Source organism: Lemur catta, chromosome 4 (genome assembly GCF_020740605.2).
Source record: "Lemur catta isolate mLemCat1 chromosome 4, mLemCat1.pri, whole genome shotgun sequence".
Classification (NCBI taxonomy): Eukaryota; Metazoa; Chordata; class Mammalia; order Primates; family Lemuridae; genus Lemur; species Lemur catta.
In genome coordinates, this window is record NC_059131.1 from 37,922,302 (window position 1) to 37,944,580 (window position 22,279).

The window sequence follows — 22,279 nt, forward strand, 5'->3', positions numbered from 1 at the left end:
AGTGCACTCTGGATGGAATCCAAAGAAAAGTTTCTACTGCATAGTTGCATGCTAGGTCCTAGGTGCATCCCTCCTCAACCAGGGTGCCTGCACAGTATATAAGCCTGAGTCATTCTGTGTAATGGGGCAATGTACAGTTTTCCTGATTTAAAACTGAGTCTATTCACTTTGGGTGACCATCTTTATATTCCTGTCATGAAGCTATTGCTGTCTCAATTTTCTTTTTTGGGGAAAGGATCATATTATTCTTTTTGGCAAAAATGTAATAGCTAAGGTGAAAGATTGGATAGCTTCCCTCTGAGCCCATTAGAGGGAAGCGTGTCAAACACAGAATTCGGAAACATGGGAGGTAAGACATCTATGGGGGAGTAGTTGTGTTGGTCTGTATGCCTGGTAGGTCATGCTGACGAGTATTCCTGAGTATCTTAGGAGGAAGAACAAGGGGATTATAAGAGGAAGCATGAAAATTAATCATTCCTTCTTTCAAAAGCACTGTCTCTCTCTTTTTAGGGGGGAAAAAGGCCTAAATTGTTTTCCTCCAAAAATAACAATAGCAGATGATATGTTCCCTCCTCCCACCATAGCAACCTAAATTTATCCAGCTGAAGCACTGCTCTTGTCTTACCAGTTTCAGTGGTTACTGAGGAAAGTTTTATGCTGATGGAATTTAGAAATACTTCTTAGAACTTTCTAGATGTTAAAGTGTCAAATACTAACATTCTCCCTTCTTGTTTGCAGATATAGATTTAGTTCCATTAGTGATATGGTTTATTCCTTAGGTAAATTGTTGGTATTACTAATAAAAGCTAATTTATATCTAATTTATATTATCAAAGTTTCCAAGGGACTAGGCTAAGTGTATTACATGCATTGTCTCATTTTTATTAATACAACAGTATGGGTATTTAACATTATTCCTGTCATTTTGCAAATGCAAAAAGTCAGGTACACAGAGATTTAATGATTTCCTTCTAATTACACAGCAGGTGGCTGAAGTGGGATTTGAACACAGACACTCTGACTTCCCAAGTTTGCTCAGTGATACAAAAGATTTTAGTGTGCTCAGAGATGTGGCAACATTAGTAGTTTCTCTGTCTTTCCCCTAGTTTTATATTTTTTAATGGAATTGATGGCTCTGGCATCTTTAATACATCATTCTTAACCTGGAACATAAATACTCTTATCTTTTCTATTTTAGTACCAATGCCAGGCTTCTTATAACACTCTGTGGATGGGTAAGGAGCTACTCATGATGACAGTGATCTAATCAGCAAGCCAATGTGTTGAGATGAGGCTGGTAGACTAAAGCCCAATGCAGCATGTGCTGTTCCTTAGAGCACACGAGCCAACAATGAAAGCATATTGTCTCTTCATGGAGGCAACATTTCCTGTAGAGTGGGATTTAGAATATGCTAGCTTACTTCTGATGTCATCTGAGCAAATGTAATTAATGAGGTACCATGAAAACTCCACAAGAAACCAATTTCATGATCAAAATAGCTATTTGACACAAATTACAAGACAACATGACTTCATTTCTTCCTGGATTTCATGTTTTCATAAGAGATAAACGTAGTCTATATTTTTCTAAACCTATACTACATTTCTCACTTCAAGGTTGGTAAATATTTTAGAGCAAGGAAATACATGTTCTTGTCTCTTTCCAAACTTTAATAGGACATGTCACACCTTAGAAAGGTTCTTAATAAGAACTTGTGATATGAAACAGATAATGCTTTAAGGCTAGATACATATAGACTGCCTAAAAACTTATTCTGTACTCATTACTGAAGAGATTTTTTTTTTTTTTTACTTACTTATTGTGGGAGGGTTCAGACTTAGCAGCCATCTAATTTTTACAGACTTTCAAGTAAATGCTTAATCTAACTCAGCAAACTCACTTGTATGCTAAGTAATTATTATAAGTGGCCAATCATATGTTAGTTAAGACATTTTAATAGGGCCCACGCTCTCTAACGATAAAACAGACTATGCTCATTTTTCACTCAGATCAAATCTGTGACACCTTATGAGAGACCTTACTATGTGGCTGAATAATGCACCCACTGTCACAAAACCAGCCCTGGTGGCAGCAGGTTCTCCACCTATCACTGGACATAATTATTTGTTAATCTCTTAGTATGTGCCAGACACTGTGCTAAGCATTGTGTATACATCCTCTTTTTTTCAATCGCATAATGAGCTTATTCTCCCCATTTTACAGAGTAGGAAATTGACCATGAAAGATACTAAGTAACTTTTCCAGTAACAGGAAAGGGCTCCATCTCAACCTAGTTCTAATTCCGAAGTCCCAGCCATAACTAATACTCATATCCTGTTGTATATCACTATTCTTACAAAATGCTGTTAAAAGCTTTTCTGCAGCGTGACAAGGATCCATTATATATATATTTTTAAGTCCAAAAATCACAGAAGGGGCAAAATAGTTCAGAATAAATAAAAGTTGTATTCTGAAGAGAAAAAAAAAAGAACACCTTTTGTTTGTTTGTTTCCTGCTAGTTTCTTGGTAGGAACTAATTTTGGTGAATGAAAATTGGTTGCTAAAAAAGTTGATTTCAGGTTGACCAAACCTGTCTCTAGGCTCCAGGCCTTTTATTTTTGGGCATTTGTAATTCTAAATTCTCTCTCTGCCCCTTTGACATGTAAATATCGAGAGCCATCTCTTTGTAACCATCAAAGAAGATAGCATCCCTATCTCCCAAGTCTCTGAGGGAAGAGTAAGAGCCTAACTTTGGTGGGCTCCTTGCTCCCAGTTGTAAAACTATCTCCGGTCATGAAGACATGAGACAGTTTACTTTTCCTTTGGCTGAAGCCAATCAACAAACACAACTGGCCCCCAATCCCTCCATCCCAGCGCTTAAAAACTCTCCAGCCCTTTTTTTTTTTTTCTGTCAGTGAGTTGGGCTCAGGCTAACTTCTGGCCTGCCTCTCTTACCTGCAATAGCCTTGAATAAATCTGCCTTGCCTGTTTAACTTTGTTCAATGTAATTTTTATTCTGACATCACCGCCTTCAGAAAAGCAGGGGGAAAGTTAGCAAGAATGATGTCTGAGGACTCCCTTTCATTTTAGCCCTATGCTGTTCATTTTTACTCCAGTGTTGGGGAGAATTGAATTCGTATGGAAAACACAGTGGCCACACCAGCATGCTGCACCCTGAAAACCAGCTAAACACATCAGGATCCAACTTCAGCCACCTTGTCTTGCATCTCAGTGACTAGCCAGGCCCTTGGCACTGACTCTGGCCTGGTACTAAGGAGATACAGTAGATGTTTCCCCAAAGGGAACATTCATTACTGTTGTTTTTCTGGCTGCAGTCTCCAAATCCTCCATTTTAACAGCAATGTGTTGGCTGTTACAGGCTAGTTAAACTTACTTTTGAATAATTACATAATACCCCAAATTTAAATGTAGAACAAAATTATTTTCCAATCAGGCTCTAAAAATATGACCTAATAAGTAATATATTCCTTTAAATGATGGTGATTACTTACTTAATGAAAAACTGCACCTAGTTCAATATATATATCTTTATTCCTAATGTGGTTAATGGGATCAGTTCAATAGGGATCCCTTGATCATTTCTCAAAATAGCACACTGGAAAACCAGGCAAAATTGGATGGTAATTGCAACAAATTTAGCCTAATGAATAGTAATACACATAAAGGAATTTTGCCATCAAATTTAAATTTATGTCATGACATTGTTTAAATGAACATTTTAAATCCTGTATTTTTGAGGTGCTTGACCTTTTATATTCCAGGAAACTGAAAGCCCACCTTTTCTAAACTAGAGAGCTCACTCTCTCTCTCATATTACACTACATACCTTAATCTCTCTGAATCTCCTTAGCTATGAAAAACAATGAAATAGAATAATGTTTGTAAAGGACTAAGAACAAGGATAAGCACAGAATAAACCTGCTCTAAATACTAGTTAATATCTATCATTGCTTATGTAATCTGAACCTTGTTAAAATGTGATCCCACAGGCACATGACATTTGTGTTTTGAGTGGTTGTACTGATCACCTCATTTTTGTTTCAGCTGAAAAGATGTCACAAGAATGAATTGAATGATCCTTTTCTTCTCCTATGACTAACCAGATATTTTATTATTCAATGGAGCTCTTCTTTTTCTAGTTTGACAAAAGTTAAATTGATTTGAAAGTGACCCAATATCCTACTAGCTACCCACCTCAACACACACAAAGAGAATTGACATATTATTCTTAGCATTGTATATCTAAGAGGAAATTGTCCTTCCTAAATGGAGTTCTTAGGAAACAGGAAGCTGGTCCTGTTCTTTTTGTAATACATAACAAATTGGAGTTATTCATTAAGAAGCTTCATACTAAAGAGGGTCATTATTTTCATTTATGATCTCAAATATGAACACAAAAAATCACCTTTTTCAGCTGGGTGCGGTGGCTCATGCCTATAATCCTAGAATTCTGTGAGGCTGAGGAGGGAGGCTTGCTTGAGCTCAGTGTTCAAGACCAGCCTGAGCAAGACTGAGACCCCCATCTCTACTAAAAATAGAAAAAGTAGCAGGGGTCGGGGAGCAGGGGCAGTGGCAGCTGCCTATAGTCCCAGCTGCTCAGAAGACTGAGGCAGGAGGATCGCCTAAGCCCAGGAATTTGAGGTTGTAGTGAGCTATGATGACGCCACTGCACTCTAGTGGGGGCAACAGAGTGCAATACTCTTGTCTCAAAAAAAAAAAAAAAAAAAATTCACCTTTTTCAAACCTCTTCAGTTTAGAGAAAAGGTTCTATTTAGAAGAGGGCCTCCAAACTAACATGAACTAACGTGATTAAAGGCCATCTTGGAAGTAAAGTGGTTTTGCAGCGTTCCCAGTTTGTAAACTTACTAAGTGAATCTAAAATGTAAAATTTCAAAGAAATCTGTTTTACAAAAACTTTTATTTATGTGAAAAGAAATAGTCTTGGAAAATATGTATGTTTATATAATATAAATAGTAATAACATCAAACATTCATATAACACTTATGAGCAGGTGTTGCTCTATAACATACTTTCATATGTTAATTCATTTATTCCAACAACCCGATCTCTAGGCTGTGGGAAAAATTACAGAAAGCACAAGTGTTTTTTGAGAAAAAGTGTGAAGAAAATATTATCCAACTGTCATGGGTCTAGGCTGCTTAAACCAGGCACTTAAGGACAACAGTGGCCTGTGACCTAGTTATCAAAGGTTGCTTCAGTTTCTACCTGTCAACTAAAAGCTGGGGTTCAATTGGCCATCCTGAATTGCACAGCCACCCTTTCATGTTCTAAAACACTGTTTATGCCAGTGTGAAGTTATCATCCAATGCTAAGCATGCAGGACAGTGTGGCTGGAATCGAGTATAATTGAGTTCCATGTGTTTCCACCCACGGGGTTGTCCTTGATCTAGTTTTAACATGTATAGTTCCCATCAGGAGGCCTGAGTGGTTTCATCAGTTGCCCACCAATTTTCAGCCAGGAAAAGTAACAGCATTATGTAAAAGGGGAAAAATAGCTTGAATATTCTTTTTATATAACTGAATTGGGAAAAAGAAAAGCCACCATTTGTATTCTACTTTATGCCAGGAATTATTATAAGTGGCTTAAATATATGAATTTTAATTCTTGCAACAACTCTGAAAAATAGGTAATATTTTAATGTCAATAGTAAAGAACCCAATAATCAGAAAAAAATGCTAAGATACAATGAAGGATGTCCCTTGTTAGAACTCCAGGTATAAACTTTCTATTTTTGCTTTCAGAGCCTAAAGCAGTGGGTGTACAGTAAGACTCAATAATACTGGATCACCCATTGAGAAACCACCAAATATACAACTTCCCTCTTCATTAAGAGTTCTCAGTGGAACTACATGGTAATTCAAATTTATCAAACCCTTGATAAAAGGAATAATTTACTAGTGCTCAAGAAGACTCCAGATTTTTCCTGTTTGTTCTGTTAACAGCCTTAGGAAGGTATTAATACTTAATGAATATGGTACATTTTCAGAGAAAAAGCCATTGTTTGAATGTAGAGGGAGGGTCAGAGTGATTGGAAAACTTTCATGTGTAAATACTCAGGGAAAATGAAATACCCAGAAGATTTGGGCAACATATCTGTAAAAGTAATTGTGCATCTCTTTACAAAGATCTGCTTTCACTTGCAGAAAAAGCAAATGCAGAAAAAGCACTTGCAGGAAAAGCAAATGTGCATAGCAGAAATGTCCATTTTGGAATATTTACCTCAGTATGTTTTCTAAAGAGCCAGTATCCCAAAATATGACATACTGACATCTGAAATGATTTTTATCAAGATATAGCTAACAATATCCAAAGTCTAATAACATCAGCAACTAAAATTATTGTCCATATTATTTTATATTTGTATTCAAGATGAACAGCAAGCAGGAAAAAAATTCAAGAAAATCAGCATATTGAGGAACAATGACCTGTAGGAGGGGGCATCCTATACTGAAATATTCAAATTTAAATAGGATTAGGATTTTAAAAAATCCATTTCCAAAAAAATGTTTGAAAATGGAAAAAAATTGTATAAACTAAGAATTTCATTAGAAGTTCTCACATAAATAGAACCAATTGTGTCAAAAGGGCCAACTCCAAATGACACGTTAAAAATGGACATTTAAAAATTACAGAGAGTTAATGGAAAAGAACTAATGTAGAAAGAGGTTTAACCTACAAAATGCAATATAAAAATAGAAACTACTCGTGGAACATACACTATCAAGACCAGGAAAGATACGATCACAAACCAAGCTTATGATGAATGATTCCATTGACCCAACATAATTTGAAGTTCTTGTATTAACAGGAATCGATGAATTGAAAACTAAGGAGCAAGGATGGAAACACTGAAGGGAAGGATGGGAAGTTAAACTAGGTTTGGTACAAGAGTATTAGAGTAGCAGTCAGTAGCTGCTGTCCCTTATACTTTGGGCAACAGACTTTAGTGTAGTAGAACAGAACTAAAATTTAAAAAACTAGCCCATGTAGGCAGCAAGACAAACAAGGTTCTTCTTAAAGGTTATCGTTTTGTGGGGAGATACAAGCTATACATTAATGAATAAATAACAAATGGATAAGTAAACATGATTTTTTCAGATAGTGATAGTGTGGTCAAGAAAATAGAGGCAGAAAGATTATCTGGAGTATGGCTATTAACAAGCTGCTATTTGCTTTCCATTGTGCTACTATGGTATTTAACAAAGCAGGCAAAAGTCAGGTGAGTCCAGGCTCATGACTGTAATCCTAGCATTCTCGGAAGCCAAGGGGGGAAGATCACTTGAGGTTAGGAGTTCAAAGACCAGCCTGGGCAAGACCCCGTCTCTACCAAAAATAGAAAAAATTAGCTGGGCATGGTGGTAGGTGCCTGTAGTCCCAGCTACTTGGGAGGCTGAGGCAGGAGGATCACTTGAGCCCAGGAGTTGGAGGTTGCAGTGGGGTATGATAACACCATTGTACTCTACCTGGGGTGACAGAGTGAGACTCTGTCTCAAAAAAAGAAAAAAAAAAAAAAAAAGGCAGGTGAATAAAAAGGAGAAGAAGATGACAGAATGGTTATCTCTCTCATTCTCTCTTCTTTTCCCTATCTCTTTCTTTCTCTTTCTTCTCTCCCACTATCCTGTTCTTGGGTCCAGTGTCCCCAGAGAAAAAGTGAGACAGTAAACTAGTCTATAAGCAATGGTTAATAAGACCTATAAGAAAAATTGGATCATGTAACTGAGCTCAAGAAGAAAAGAAAAAGTGACAATTTTAAGGGCAATTTTTAGAGCTCTCACTCTAGATTTACTAGGTGTTCACGATAAGGACTCTGTATAAAGAGGATGATAGCTTATACTCAGAGAAAAGTCAGCAAGTACTGTAATTAATAAGAACCTATAAAGTTTTCATCACTGTGCTAATACTATGTGAAATACTGAAAAAATTGACTGCCCTCAAGAAAACACTAATTGGGAGAACAAAATTAACTACACACACACCAGTGTAACCAGATTTTGCTATATGAACAATCCATGCATCTCAGGAAAGATAAGATACAAAAACAAATGTCCTGGTATGGAAGATTAACACCAGAAAGGTTGGGCATGTGAGCATAGGAGAAATGGGGGGGGGGTCGGGAATTTGAGGGAAGGAGAAGACAGAGATATGGCACTGATATGATGACAAAAAAGCAATAACTTATTTTTAAAACTTAACATAGAGCTAGTAAGAATATCCACGAAAACAAAGGCAGAGTCTTGGCAAAGGGGCTGAGGATGGTGTCATGCAGTACCCATATCCGTCCAGGCAGCCAACAGGGACTGGAGCTGGGGTAATTGCATGGATGACCATCAGAGATCTGATGATGGTGATGGTGTGTGGCAGATATTTCTAGGGGCCAAGATTCTTGACTGGCACTGTGGTGCCTACAGGAAAGGGATGAAAGCGCACCCCGTTTGGCTCTCCCAACCCCTCCCCTGCTGAGAGGTGACTACTGACCTTCTGTCCCCCCTGATACTCAGCAGCTGCTCTCTAAATGCTTAGAGTCTTAGCTACAATCAGTGGGGGAAGTGATATTCAAAAGAGATGCAGGATACACATCCTGAAAGGTTTTGTACCTAAATACAGAATGAGTAGATTTACTCTAAAATGGTATTCTTCAGAAAAATGTAAATTAGGCCAGGCGCGGTGGCTCACGCCTGTAATCCTAGCACTCTGGGAGGCCGAGGCGGGTGGATGGTTTGAGCTCAGGAGTTCGAGACCAGCCTGAGCAAGAGCGAGACCCCGTCTCTACTAAAAATAGAAAGAAATTATATGGACAGCTAAAAAAAATGTATATAGAAAAAAAAAATTAGCTGGGCATGGTGGCACATGCCTGTAGTCCCAGCTACTCGGGAGGCTGAGGCAGAAGGATTGCTTGAGTCCAGGAGTTTGAGGTTGCTGTGAGCTAGGGTGATGCCACGGCACTCATTCTAGCCCGGGGAACAGAGTGAGACTCTGTCTCAAAAAAGAAAAAATGTAAATTAGTTATTAATGTTTTATTGTGGCATGAAGTTTTGGGGTTCTAGGTGACATCAATAGGGGACATGAGCTAGTGGATAGTGGTTAGTTCTTATCTACCTCACTAATTTTGTTAACATACACAAGAAAATTATTGAATTTGAAGAAACACTGCTTTACAAAGAAAACTAATAGAAATGACCAGAATGCTTGTTATTATGAATATTTGGAATCAAAGCCAAGGCTATAAGTCATTCGTTTTTAGGGCCCACGGCCATCACTTAATAGTATAAGGGCTATATGGAAACAATATTTATGTGTCAGTCACTTCAGATAAGATGCAAACATATCATCAAGGAAGAGGGGAAATTATGCATCAACTAGAAGCAAAATGCATCAGCTTGAATTTTAGGGAAACATGGCAAGACTCAAATATTTCTCTATTAAATATATCAAGGACTCTACCTGCTGTTTGTTTTACTGCTGCCATAATTCTCTCACTTCCAAAATTCAGAAATATATCACTTAAGATAATTTGCTGGCAGAGTAAGCGGTGGGGACTTTTTGTCAGTAGAAAGGTCAAGTAATTTTCCACAATGCACTGCAATTTTTTAGCTTTACAATTTTATTATAAGTGACCCAAGGGAAAGCCCATTATACTGTTATACACAAATATTATTTTGTGAGCTAATGGGAACTGAACAGTTAGGTAGCAGCCCTGTGTGCTGTCCCCACTGCTTCTTCTAAAATACATAATCTTGATGGGTTTGGTTCTAAAATTTTTTTTTTCAATAAAGATGGAAAAATTTATCCATGTATAAAGCAAGGACCCTTATATCACAATGAGCCATTACATAATAAGGTAGTTTTCTATAGATTCATGTAAGGCTCTTCTAAAGAATATAACATGCAACAAAGATTTACAGTACAGCCAAGGAAGTAAGAAAAAAAGTCGACTAACCTAACCCACCTGAGCTCGGCTCACAGGGGTCAATGTCCTCATCATCGCTGGGACACTCTGCTGAGGCCACAAGGATGTCATCTGTGGTCTGCAAAAGAATCACATCCAGTAGATTAATTTAAAGGCTCCTAACAGATCCTCTCATCTTTGTCTCACTGACAACTGAAACACGGTTTGTTTACGCCTCACAAGTTGAGAAAGCAAATTCAATATTTTTATTCTCCAAGACACAGAACTTTAGATCCCACAGAGAAGTATCTGCATATTTGTGAAAACTTGATTACACCTTATTTTACATGAAGAGTTAGAAACAGTGGTAGCCAACTTGTAGATAACTATACACTCAACTGCGGAGAGAAGCTGCACACAGTAGCACACAGGTTTAAAACAACCTGGCAGAAACAGATGATTTGAAATTCATTACAGCCCTGGAGTACTACAATGTATGCATCAGTGGGCTTTATGTAGTACTTGTGCTCGGCTTCCTAAAAGCTGAACAGCCATAACCTTTTACATTCATAACCAGGTAGAGTTGGATGAATCTTTGAGATATAGCTTGTTATTATTAGGAAATACAGATTAAGGAGAGAATTAGATATATCTTCCACTGACTCAAAAAGCGAAGGAAATACAGTCCATTTAAGGGACTTTTTCATTTTTGTAAGCTTTCACACTCGAATCTCATTTTTGTAATGTTCCGATAGCTAGTATTGTTTCCCCATTGTCTTTCTTATCACTAAGGTTTCATAATAAAGGAAAAATGTATTCAGAGTGGGGGAGGGGAAGAGGTGACAGTTTTCTCTATGACATTCTAGTTGCTTCATTGCACTTACAGCAAAAAAGATAACGATCACTGTAATGAAAAGCAGAGTATGTAAATCCTAGCAGTAAGTCACATAATCAACACATTGACAAGCACCAAAAGTGGTTTTTTATTGCCACTTACAAGCAGCAGTAAACTCGGCGTAGATATTGCATGGAATTTATAAAGGTTCACATGAGATTTGGCTAATGTTAAGGTAAAACAGAGAATCCAAGGTACAAGAAGAAAAATACCTCATTACACCTGCTAAGGATTAAGGAGATTAGAATTGTTTACACAATACTCAGGACTGCAACATTTATGCAATCCTCATTTAAAAGTATAATTAAAATAATACAGGTTCTACTTCAAAGAAAAAGCAGAAATGTGATATGATTTACTTTCATTAAAGAGTACCTAATGATGTCAGAGATTAAAGTATGAATAAATCACTTTTAAGAAAGTGGCATTTGGAAAAATGGAAATGAGAGGTGATGCAATTTTATGACAAATATTAGGCTTAAAAATCAAGTGTAGGGTCTTTAAGAATAAAGTGTTTGTTCAGATGCTAATGCTTCACATTATAACTTTAATAAACATAAGCCTTTAAATAGCACTTAAGATGGTTTCATGTCATTCTGCTCTTAATTCTTCTGAGACAATTGACAGACTCTCTGGATTGATTCATTTTGCTGTTATTATTTTAAAGAGGGAAGTTCAACATACTGGTTTTCCTGGATGTGTAACAATGTCAGTGAAAACTATCACCAACTGGCATAGTAGTCATGCAGGTACCTTTCTTTAAAGTGAGTTTTAAAAGGCAAAAACCCATGCTCCTTTTGGCACAATAACCAAACACACTTGATAATGACAAGTTATTGGATTATGTGATCTTGTAGGTCAATCAATTGCTCCAATTCACTCCAGAGCAGATAATCAGCTTTTTTTCTAGGGCCATCTTCTAGTAGAAAGCTACTTTTATTCTCAACCACAGAGGATGCTCTTTCAAATTAATTTCAAGGTTGTAAGAGAATTTCTCATTTTCCTGAAAGAATCTTAAATATATTGATGAAATCAATATACTGCTGTTGTTGCTGCTGGTGTTTTGTTCTTGATTGGGGAAGAAGACGTAACGAAATTCTTTAAACTGATGGCTCTCATCTTGGCAGTCATGTTGCTCCCTTTCTCTCCTCAACCTGGAGGGACATTTGTCAATGTCTGGGAATATTTTAGGTTGTCAGAACTGGGGAGGGATGGGTCTGCTACTATTGGCATCTAGTAGGTAAAGATCAAAGATGCTGCTAAATAAACTACACATGACAGCTCTAACAAAGCAAAAAAATTATCTAACCTAAAATGTCCATAGTGCCCAAATTGAGAAAGTCTGCTTTAAAAATTTAAAAACGGTCCTGTGCCTTATTTTTCTCATCTTAAAAAATGGAGATCATAAAAGTACCTACTGTTGTTGTAAGGACTAAATTAGTATACAAAAAGTACCTAGAATAGGACCACATTATAAATGTTTATTAAATTTCAATACTATCAAGATTGTCTTTAAATTTCATGAATGTAGCACCAATTTTTGTGTACTATATTTATAAATTATATAATTTTAGATACTACACTGAAACTCATACATATGAATTATTCTCAACTTGAGGTATCATGTTAGAATTTACATCAAAATACAGTAGCCATGTTGGTGTTTTGATGAACTAAGTATCATCTTTTAGTGTCTAGGTTCAAATTCTGAGCTTTCTGAAGGCAAACATCAAATATAAATAAAGCAAGCTGATTTTTAAAAGAAACTCATGGGCTTACATCTATGTGACTCAGTGGCTAGTGTTTCAAGCAGACTAAATTATTTAGGCAATACAGGTTAAGTTTTGTTTTGTAAGCTGACCTATTTTCTTTTGGAACAATTCCACAGCAAATGGAAAGTGTTAGAATTTTCTCAGCGTTACCCTTCACAGAACACATTACCTATAATAACAGAAGATGTCATACGATAGTACCTCCTATAGCCTTCTTATAGTAGAAAAAAAAATAACTGTACAAATGTGACCCTCTTGAAATCTATATTTTAGCTTTTAACGTACTTTTTCTGGTATAATGAATATACATTCTAGTTTTTAATTTCTGAAGGAAAAAAATATGAAAATCTAGAAACAGTCTTGTGAATAAAAGATCTCAAATCAATAGATACCTTGGCAGAAATCATCGCGATATGAAAAATCAGGACGTGGCTCAAGTGTAGGGAAAAAAAATCAAATTTCAGTGTGGAGGCTGAATTAACTGAACAATTTTCTAGCCAAATCTGTATAATTTAAATTTAATTCACTGAGTTTGGAGGTGCCTCTCTATGACTTGCTGTTGAGAGAGTGGTAGAAAGAAACTCAAATATGTCACATTAATCAATTCTATTCTTTAGTATACTTTTCCTCAGAAAAGAGACAACCTGCTGAAAAAGACAGAATAGTGATCAGGCAAAAGCATTAGCTTTACCTAACAGTCCATTTAGATAAGTGTCTCTAACTGTGCATTTAACCACTCACAGGTCAAAGTGCCATGCTGATCTTCCCTAATTCACAGTGGTCCATACATACCATGGAAAGCATCTATTTTTGTTTAAAATGTCTACTAAAACTTAGATCTCCATACCTTTAAGGAAAAAAATGAATTGGACAGAATTAAAGAAATAAAGGCTTAAAATTTAATCCATCATGTTCTGTATTTGAACACCAACATGTTATGAAGTTTGAGGAAAATGTAATTGGGATGGTCAAAAAAGTATGCTCTTAATGTATGGTAAGAAAGTAAACCAATATATTTACTATTCAGGGATATCAGGGAGCGACCATAGGGTAGGTTAGAAATTAGAGAAACACTGATATATTTTTGTTATTTTTTTCTCACTTATAAGGAGCCTTTTATTTTTTTCACTATCATCAATGGTAGAATATGCTGAATATGTACTTGCTGTCACTTTTAAAAATACAGTTTAATTGCATATCTGTGTGGTAAAAATATATAATGATAGGGTGAATAAATATGGTATATATAATAGTATATCCCTGTTAAGAGCAGTATTCCTAGACTTTATTCCTTAAGATAAACAGCTTTGCTGAAGACTGGTAGATTCCAATAAAGATACCTACAAGAAAATTCTACCAGAAAGGTAAATCTGCTTTGTGAAGAAAAAAGCAAATTCCAATTGTGCACTAGGATGTTCACTGTGACTATGATGCCCACAAAGAAATCCTTCATGTATTCTAAAATTTTAATTGGAGGTTTATTCCTAAACAACAAGTGTATCCTGCTACACATCCAAATACAAAGTAAAAAAATATTGTCTCAAGCAATGGTGCTCACTTGTAGAACATTATTTAGCCTAATATTTTATTGTTGTGACTGATATTTAGACTGAATTGATCCAGCCAACTGATGGGTTGAGTGTGGTGCTAGCTGAAATGTGATGTGTTTGGTTAATTGACAGGTACTGGTTTTTGCTGATAATTTTCTCTATGCAAAGCTGCTCTGGAAAAGAGAAAGCTTTCATGTCAGGCTTTTGTGAGTGACTCTAATAGTTTCCCCAGAAAAGATTTATCATTAGGTGACGTTCCTTGGAAAAAATCTGACAAGATTCAGGATTAGCGTCACAAATTCCACAAGCAAGGTCCAACCCGTTGTACTGGTAACCTATAGAGCAAGAAATTTCTAGGAGGTGCGGGAAGTCACAATTCTTACCAAGAAGAAAACTGCAGAAAAATAAGCCACTTGTACCGTTTACACAAGTATACAGTTCTCAAAAAGCGGTCAATTTGATCAAATCAGTAAAGAAATGTATGAAATTGGCAATTCTAGTTAATCAACAATCCTATTAAAGGGGCAAAAGGAATTTAAAGACTCTGCATAGATCCTATAGTAGTTTCCATTGTCTCAATCAAGTTTTTAGTTCTTACTTGTTAATTGTTCTGATTTGTAGATGACATATAAAGAAGTCAATCTCATGGCTCATTATTTAATAAAAATAAAAATCTTAAACTGAGATCCAATATGTGGAACATGAATCTTTAAGCTCCAGCACATGCATAACAAAGAGTGAGGACCAATTAGTCAACAACAAACATAAGGCACTTCACTTCATCTATGCATAGTATTTTCTGGCAAGCATAAAATATGCTGAGTACATATCATGGTATATATTGTGATTCCTGCATGCAAATAACTAATTGTTCCCACTCTGTTCTAAAGCAGATGAACAAATCACTCCTTAATACAATAACAAACAAGTCAATTCAAGTAGCTTATTTTTCTTGGAGTATAACAATGTTCCATATCTATTACTTCATTTAAAATTCACCAATAGCATCCTTATCCAGAATGCAGGTGGAAGTGCTGTTATTCAGAATGTTATAGTTAAGTGTCTGCTAAAACAAAAAACATACTCATTTGTACACTCATTTACCCAATTTGAATGTGTGAACATTAGAATTCATGAATATTTAGGGCAAAGCTCAAATATCCCTGAAAACAGCCAGCTTTCACATTTCTTTAATGTGCTTTCCCAATTGATGCCCTAGGCTATTACAAACAGTGACCATAAATCAGCTGTCTGCTTGGGGAAAAAAGGCAGACTTGAAAGCCATTCAATTTTCTTCAAAATTTTCTTAGCTGTTTAAAATGTATGCAATGGTTCCAGAGCCATTAAAGTGGGTTTGGGCAGAAAAACTACACTATGGTAAAGAAATCACGTGTCTTACTCAATCTAACATTCATTTTTATGTACATTTGATACTGGTTATCCTAACAGAAAAAAAAAGGAAAATACAGGAATGTGGAAATAATGCCACGGAGAAATACATTTTAAGTAATTTATAGGAAAAAGAATAAAATGGGATTCCTTTTTTTTTTGAGACAGAGGCTCACTCTGTGGTCTGGACTAGAGTGCCATGGCATCAGCCTAGCTCACAGCAACCTCAAACTCCTGGGCTCAGGCAATCCTCCTGCCTCAGCCTCCCAAGTAGCTGGGACCACAGGCATGTGCCACCATGCCCGGCTAATTTTTTATATGTATATATTTTTAGTTGTCCAGCGAATTTCTTTCTATTTTTTTTTTAGTAGAGACGGGGTCTCACTCTTGCTCAGGCTGGTCTCAAACTCCTGAGTTCAAACGATCCGCCCACCTCGGCCTCCCAGAGAGCTAGGATTACAAGCATGAGCCACCATGCCCGGCCTACAATGGGATTCTTGAGTAATCAAAAAATAACAGTGTTCTAGAAAATGCATACAAAATAGTAAACCTATGGAAAAGAAACCTTGGGTCAGAAAACTTGAAATTAAATTTATGTTTAAAAAAGGACAGCGTGTCTCTTTTACTCTTTCTTTAAGCTACTGATGATCTCTATGCTCATATTGCAGTTTCATTTTTAGCCAATGGAATGTAGTAGGACCGGCCAAAAGAAAAAGTGGGATTTAAATTTTCAGAAAACAATATGAATAATCTATTCTCCTGAATTCTCACTAATTAGAATTTGGCAATGTAAGACCCCCCCCAAAGACTGCTGGCACTGGAGTACAGGTACTCAAAGGGAAACACAGAATGTGAGGGTGATCAAAAGCATTCCCTCTCTATTTGTTTTTATTTTGGAAAATGCACTTTTTGAAATAATTTTGGCCACTTCAAAATTAAATAAATAGTGACAGATGTTTACAAATGTAAATCTAAGCTTCTAGATGTATCAATACGAATGTCTAGTCCAACTGCTGTGACTGAATGGACTAATTAGTCACACAGGTTGAACTGAAAATCCTTATTGGTAATGAGGCCAAAACAGACTTTACGATTGTGAAATGCCAATGATGGATAGTTTCACCTAGCATGATTTCACAATTTAAGATTTCATTGTTGGCATGTTAGGGAATGGAATGTTTTAGTTAAGCAGTCATATATCTTCTTGTACTGTACCAGACCTTAGAGCTCATTAGTCTAAGTGCTTCATCTTTCATATCAGGACACTGGAGTTATAAAATTAAATGTTTTTGTTTTGACCAAAATTATACTGCTAATTCATGGTAACGCTATGCAATTATACAGACCCCCAGTAGACTATACTTATCTCTTATCCCAGACACTTCTATCCATCCATTCATCTATCACCACCCATCCATCATCTGTCCAACCATCCATCCAAATCCATCTTGTAACTTTACAAACCACATCAAATCCTTCAGAGAACAAGACAAAATAAATTTAAAATAAGTGAAAGGGTGGCAAACGGAGAGAACTGGATTTTAGATAAGTAACCACTGAAATAGTCACAAAGAAACACACACACAAAAGGAGACATGCATAGACAGATATTGCACCATTTGGTATGGCAACACATTAAGTGACACTCAAAGGGGAGCAAAATTAATACAAGAGTTCAAATTTTTAAAATCCAATTATAAAAATGCAAAGATTGACACAACCTCACTTATTTTGAAATGGAGTCAACCCAGAAAGTTCTTTACTTACGGCAATCTTAAGTAAATTTTTTAAAGACCTTACATACCATGACTCTAGTCTCTGTACATAAATGCACAACTAGTTTCTTGGTGACAGAAAGAAAATGTAAATTATTAAATATTTTCTTGCCTTTTTATCTCCTTGACTTAGGCTATGCTGGCTACAAAATTAACTCAATGAACTCTCTGCTCTCTTCTCATTAAGCTACTGATAAAAATCCATCCAACTTCCAAGGTCTCACTCACTTATTAACTACAACATAAGTGCTAATGAGATATTTATCTTTGTTTTTCTCACACTACCTTCATTATGGCTTTGTCAAATTATCTCTTATTACATCTTAGGAATTAATAAATGGAAGTGACTATTTAATAGTAATACTTACTGTTTCTCCACAAACAATCTAAACATTTACTCATTGATCAAGTCAGTCTCATTGACATAATGGCCCTAGAATTGGAGGTTCAAATCAAAGGTGTAGAATTTACTCAACCTTTGGATGAGCAGCCAGTTATCCAAAAATGTTTCTTTGTTACTGGGTAGTACCGCCATGATCAATATGATCTTACATCTAGAAAACCCCAAAGATTCTGCTGTGAGACTAATGGGAATTGATAAACAAATTCAGCAAAGTCTCAGGTTATAAAATCAATGTACAGAAATCCATAGCATTCCTACACGCCAACAACAGTTAAACTGAGATCCAAATCAAAGCCTCAGTACCCTTCACAATAGCAACAAAGAAAATAAAATACCTAGGAATACATTTAACTAAGGATGTAAAAGAGTTCTACAAGGACAATTATGAAACATTGAAGAAGGAAATAGCAGAGGATGCAAACAGGTGGAAAACCATACCATGCTCATGGGTCAGCAGAATCAACACTGTTAAAATATCTATACTACCCAAAGTGATCTACAGATTCAATGCAATCCCTATTAAAATACCAACATCATTGTTTGCCGATCTATAAAAAATAATTCTACACTTTGTATGGAACCAGAGAAGAACCCATATAGTAAAAGCTATTTTAAGCAAAAAGAACAAATTGGGAGGCATCAACTTACCAGATGTCAAGCTAAACTACAAGGCTATAGTAACTAAAACAGTAGGGTACTGGCACAAGAACAGAAACACAGACCAATGGAACAGAACTGAGAACCCAGATACAAAACCATCCTCATATAGCCATCTAATCTTTGACAAAGCAGACAAAAACATACACTGGGGAAAAGAATCCTTATTCAATAAATGGTGCTGGGAAAATTGGATAGCCACATATAGAAGACTGAAACAGGATCTGCACCTTTCACCTCTCACAAAAATCAACTCACGGTGGATAAGAGACTTAAACCTAAGACATGAAACTATAAGAATTCTAGAAGAAAATACTGGAAAAACTCTTATAGACATTGGCCTTGATAGAGCTTTAAACTGGGAATATATGAACACTTCTATTCCACACAATGCTTAGAGTATGGAACAGTGAGAAGTATGGATGTGGCCAGAAATAATGACTTAGTTAACAGAAAGTTTATTTTCTGATTTTAGTTTGATCCATGACTTGAATACATGCAAGGTTCTATACTGAGCTCCCCCAAATAAGCCAATCTCTGTGCAGTACTTCCCTAAATGTATCTGTCAAGTGGTGCTCTAGAGTAAACATTATCTGGCTCAGATGTCACAATGTTACTCTGTTCACTGAGAGGATCCAATTTTTGCTGGTTCTAGTTAAACTGGAACTCCAACCTTTTATACTTGGCTACTTCATTCCTTATGGTGCACATTTTGGTTCATTAATATATATTTGGGATGTTGTACTGCTGAAACACATCAATTTAATTTCTACTATGCTGATCCAAATAATGGAAAATAAATACTAGTTCAGAATTCAAGTCTCACTTCTGGCTTTCATGAGCAATATTTATCATCTTGGATTGGTTTCTGTGTTCTAAACATTCCATATGAATATACATATGCACATACACACATATTTATATGCATGCATACACTATATATGTGAATACATGTGTATATGTAATCATTTGTATATGTGTATTATAACATCCCTATTTTACAGCGATGTTATAGGAATCAAATTTGATATGTGTGAAAACACTTTGGAAAGTATGAAAGTGCCTTCAATGCAGTGTTTATATAAATTATTATTACAACTAATAAGGAATTATTTTTTGTTTCTCCAATGACAATATAAAGAACAGTCCTGGAGCTTGCTTAAAGGGGCAGCCAGATAGCCACTTAACTGAATAAATTTCATTTTCATGTCCTGAAATCCTCTGTGCCCTCAGTTGAATAGAATCTGTATCTGTCACTCCAACTGGCCCCTCACATAAATGCTGCTCTTCTTGGGCTGCTTCCTTTTATCCCCAGGATTGGACTCATTTCAGCATTGCTTATTTAGGGCATATGTATGAATCTCAATGGTAACCTACAAGATAAGCAGTGCCAATTCATGCCTGGCACTGAAATTCCCTCTTCGTCAGGCCAGATCTCCTGGAGAGCTCAGCACACAGATTCAGGGATACCTGAGCTCTCTTTCAGTTTTAAGTTCTGCTCATTAGATTATGACAACCTGATATATTTTATCTCTGCATCCAGATTTTCCTCCCCCATTATATCTATAGCATATAAAGGAGCAGAGAAATAGGAAAAAAAAAAACAGATCACTTAGGAAACACTGCTGATTAATAATTAGAGACTGATTCTCTAAGTCTGAACCATGCACCACAATGCTCCCTATTAAAGTGGTTGTATTTGTAGTTAAAACATGCATTGCATTGCCTGTTATATTCCTCTATACAGATTAGTAATATGCTAATGCACTCTTTTAAGACACTGAGCAATATTTTCTTAGTGCATTAGAATGATGGAGATATTTGCCTTTCCAAATTATCTTGAATTCTAAAACTTTGAAAACTGTTTGGATATATGTTTTATTTTATATACCTCTTGGGAGAGAGTGTCTATATTTTATGGCCCCAGAACATCTATCACAGGAGTTCAATTTAGTTGATTTAAAATGTCATCATCATTCAAAAACCTGGCTTATATTCTTTAAGATCTGAATAAATAAAGGCATTTCTTAAAAATAATTATGATTGTGAAAAATAATAATTGTGAAAATAGAATTAATACAGTTAAGAGTGAGGGATTTATTTTGACTTTAAATATAGAAGAAATATTATTCTGGACCCTTGCATTTGCTATAATCATCACATTTTAAATAATGTTATTCTTGATGGTCATCTACTCTAAGCTCACTACATCTTTTTTTGTGACAAAGTATATTTGTCACAATTGCTCATTTATAACAGCTCATTAAATCTCAAAATAAGAATGAGCAAGTAAAGATTATTTTCCCAGGAGTACAACTCCTAAGAGTAGGAGATGAGAATTGTGGCAAAATCACACTTTTTCAAACATTTTATCTGCCTTATAACATCTCTAGAAGTGACAATGGAACTTTATAACTGGTTTCCACATTATACCCCATGGCTGAAAATTTATGGTAAAGAAATAGCAAAAAGTGACATTATCTTTAACTGAAAGAAAGAATGACTGAAGGTTAGAAGGAAGGCAAAGCTAAAAATGTCTTGCAATAAGTTGGTCTGCCTGCTTTTATGAAGCATTCCTGTCCTTCGAGAAAGCAATAAAATAAAGCCTACTCTGTGGAAAGGACTGAAAAAATAGTTGACTATCATTTTGGGTTTTTTCCCTATATAATGTTCCCCAACTCTCCCTATCTCTTCCAAACTTTATTGCAATAGTCTTACATTGTAAGTACTTTCATTTAATTGCAAGGAAACTATGACTTTATAACATTTTCCTTAAAAATCTAACTATACGATGAAAGTTTTATCTTTTTCCTGAAATCAAGTGCATGAAGATAAGGACTGGCTGAGACTGGCCATCAAATTCAGACCAAGAAATAAGTGCAGGAGAGAATGCACTCATCAAATTTATATCTACAGGTTTTTCCAGTCATTCATTAATTCTTCCTTTCATAATCATTTGTTGAATACTTTTGATTAACAAAGAGTTCTATAGGAGAGGAATAAAAATATGATTTGCTTGCTCAGAATACTTATAGTGGTGGAGCATGTAGTCCAATTTCTTTTGAGTTTGAAGATGGCATCTATTATTTTATGAATTAGTTAATATTTTACACATTAATTAAATTTTTACAGTTTATGTTCGAGGTTGCATCTCTAGTACCTGGCATAGTACCTAGCACAGAGGAGACAAATATCTGGCCAATGAGTCAGAACTCATCCCAACCAATATAATATGGAAAATATAAGTGGTTTGACAGGGAAAATAAGTCCAACATTACAGATTACTTTATCATACTAGACAAAATAAAAGCACCTTAAAATTTTATAAAAATATTTCCAAATGTGTGAGACTCAGAGAACCAGAGCTACTCTGTGTTCTCTGATACTTGCTCCATCAGCTGATTAAAAAAGGTATCAGTTTGAAAAGCAAGAAGAAACATGGTCATATTAACTCCTTAGAAAATGTGACTTCTATCATCGTTCATTTTATAGCAATTGGTGTACTTTCATTTTTTCAACTGATAAAAGGTGCCAATATTTACCTTTCTTCTTTTCCCCTGTTTTCATTTTTTACCCCTTCCTATTTCATTTGTGGTGTTCCAACATCCAATAAAGCTACCTCAGGAGGAAAGACAATCTCACATAGCAAGAAAAGGCCAAATAAATACTGTTCAACTCTAACCAACACACTAGAGCACCTGGGGCCCAGCTGTAAAATTAAGGAGCAGAATTATATGCTCTCCTCCAGTTATTACTACCTGATTTCATAAGTCAAAGAAATCCTGAAATCTTTCTGTGAGAAGAATTTGTGACATAAGAATAGTCTTTTTTGCTCTGCTAAAATATTTCCTGGAATAAGGAAGGTGATCTGTGTGTAATTGCTGATTTAACTTGACATATCATGAAT

At 35.8% G+C, this 22,279-nt stretch overlaps 1 protein-coding gene across 20 annotated transcripts in view; it reads right to left on the reverse strand.

The window, feature by feature from the left end:
- The window catches only part of NRXN1 (neurexin 1), a 1,034,155-nt gene that overhangs the window by 15,203 nt on the left and 996,673 nt on the right, over nt 1-22,279 (reverse strand). For 11 of the 20 annotated variants that reach the window (XM_045549582.1, XM_045549577.1, XM_045549570.1 and 8 more), the window contains one exon: nt 9,983-10,070. In XM_045549582.1, coding sequence (XP_045405538.1) covers nt 9,983-10,070 — 88 coding nt within the window. The remainder of the gene's footprint in view (nt 1-9,982; nt 10,071-22,279) is intronic. The other 9 variants (XM_045549583.1, XM_045549580.1, XM_045549581.1 and 6 more) reach the window with 1 other exon arrangement.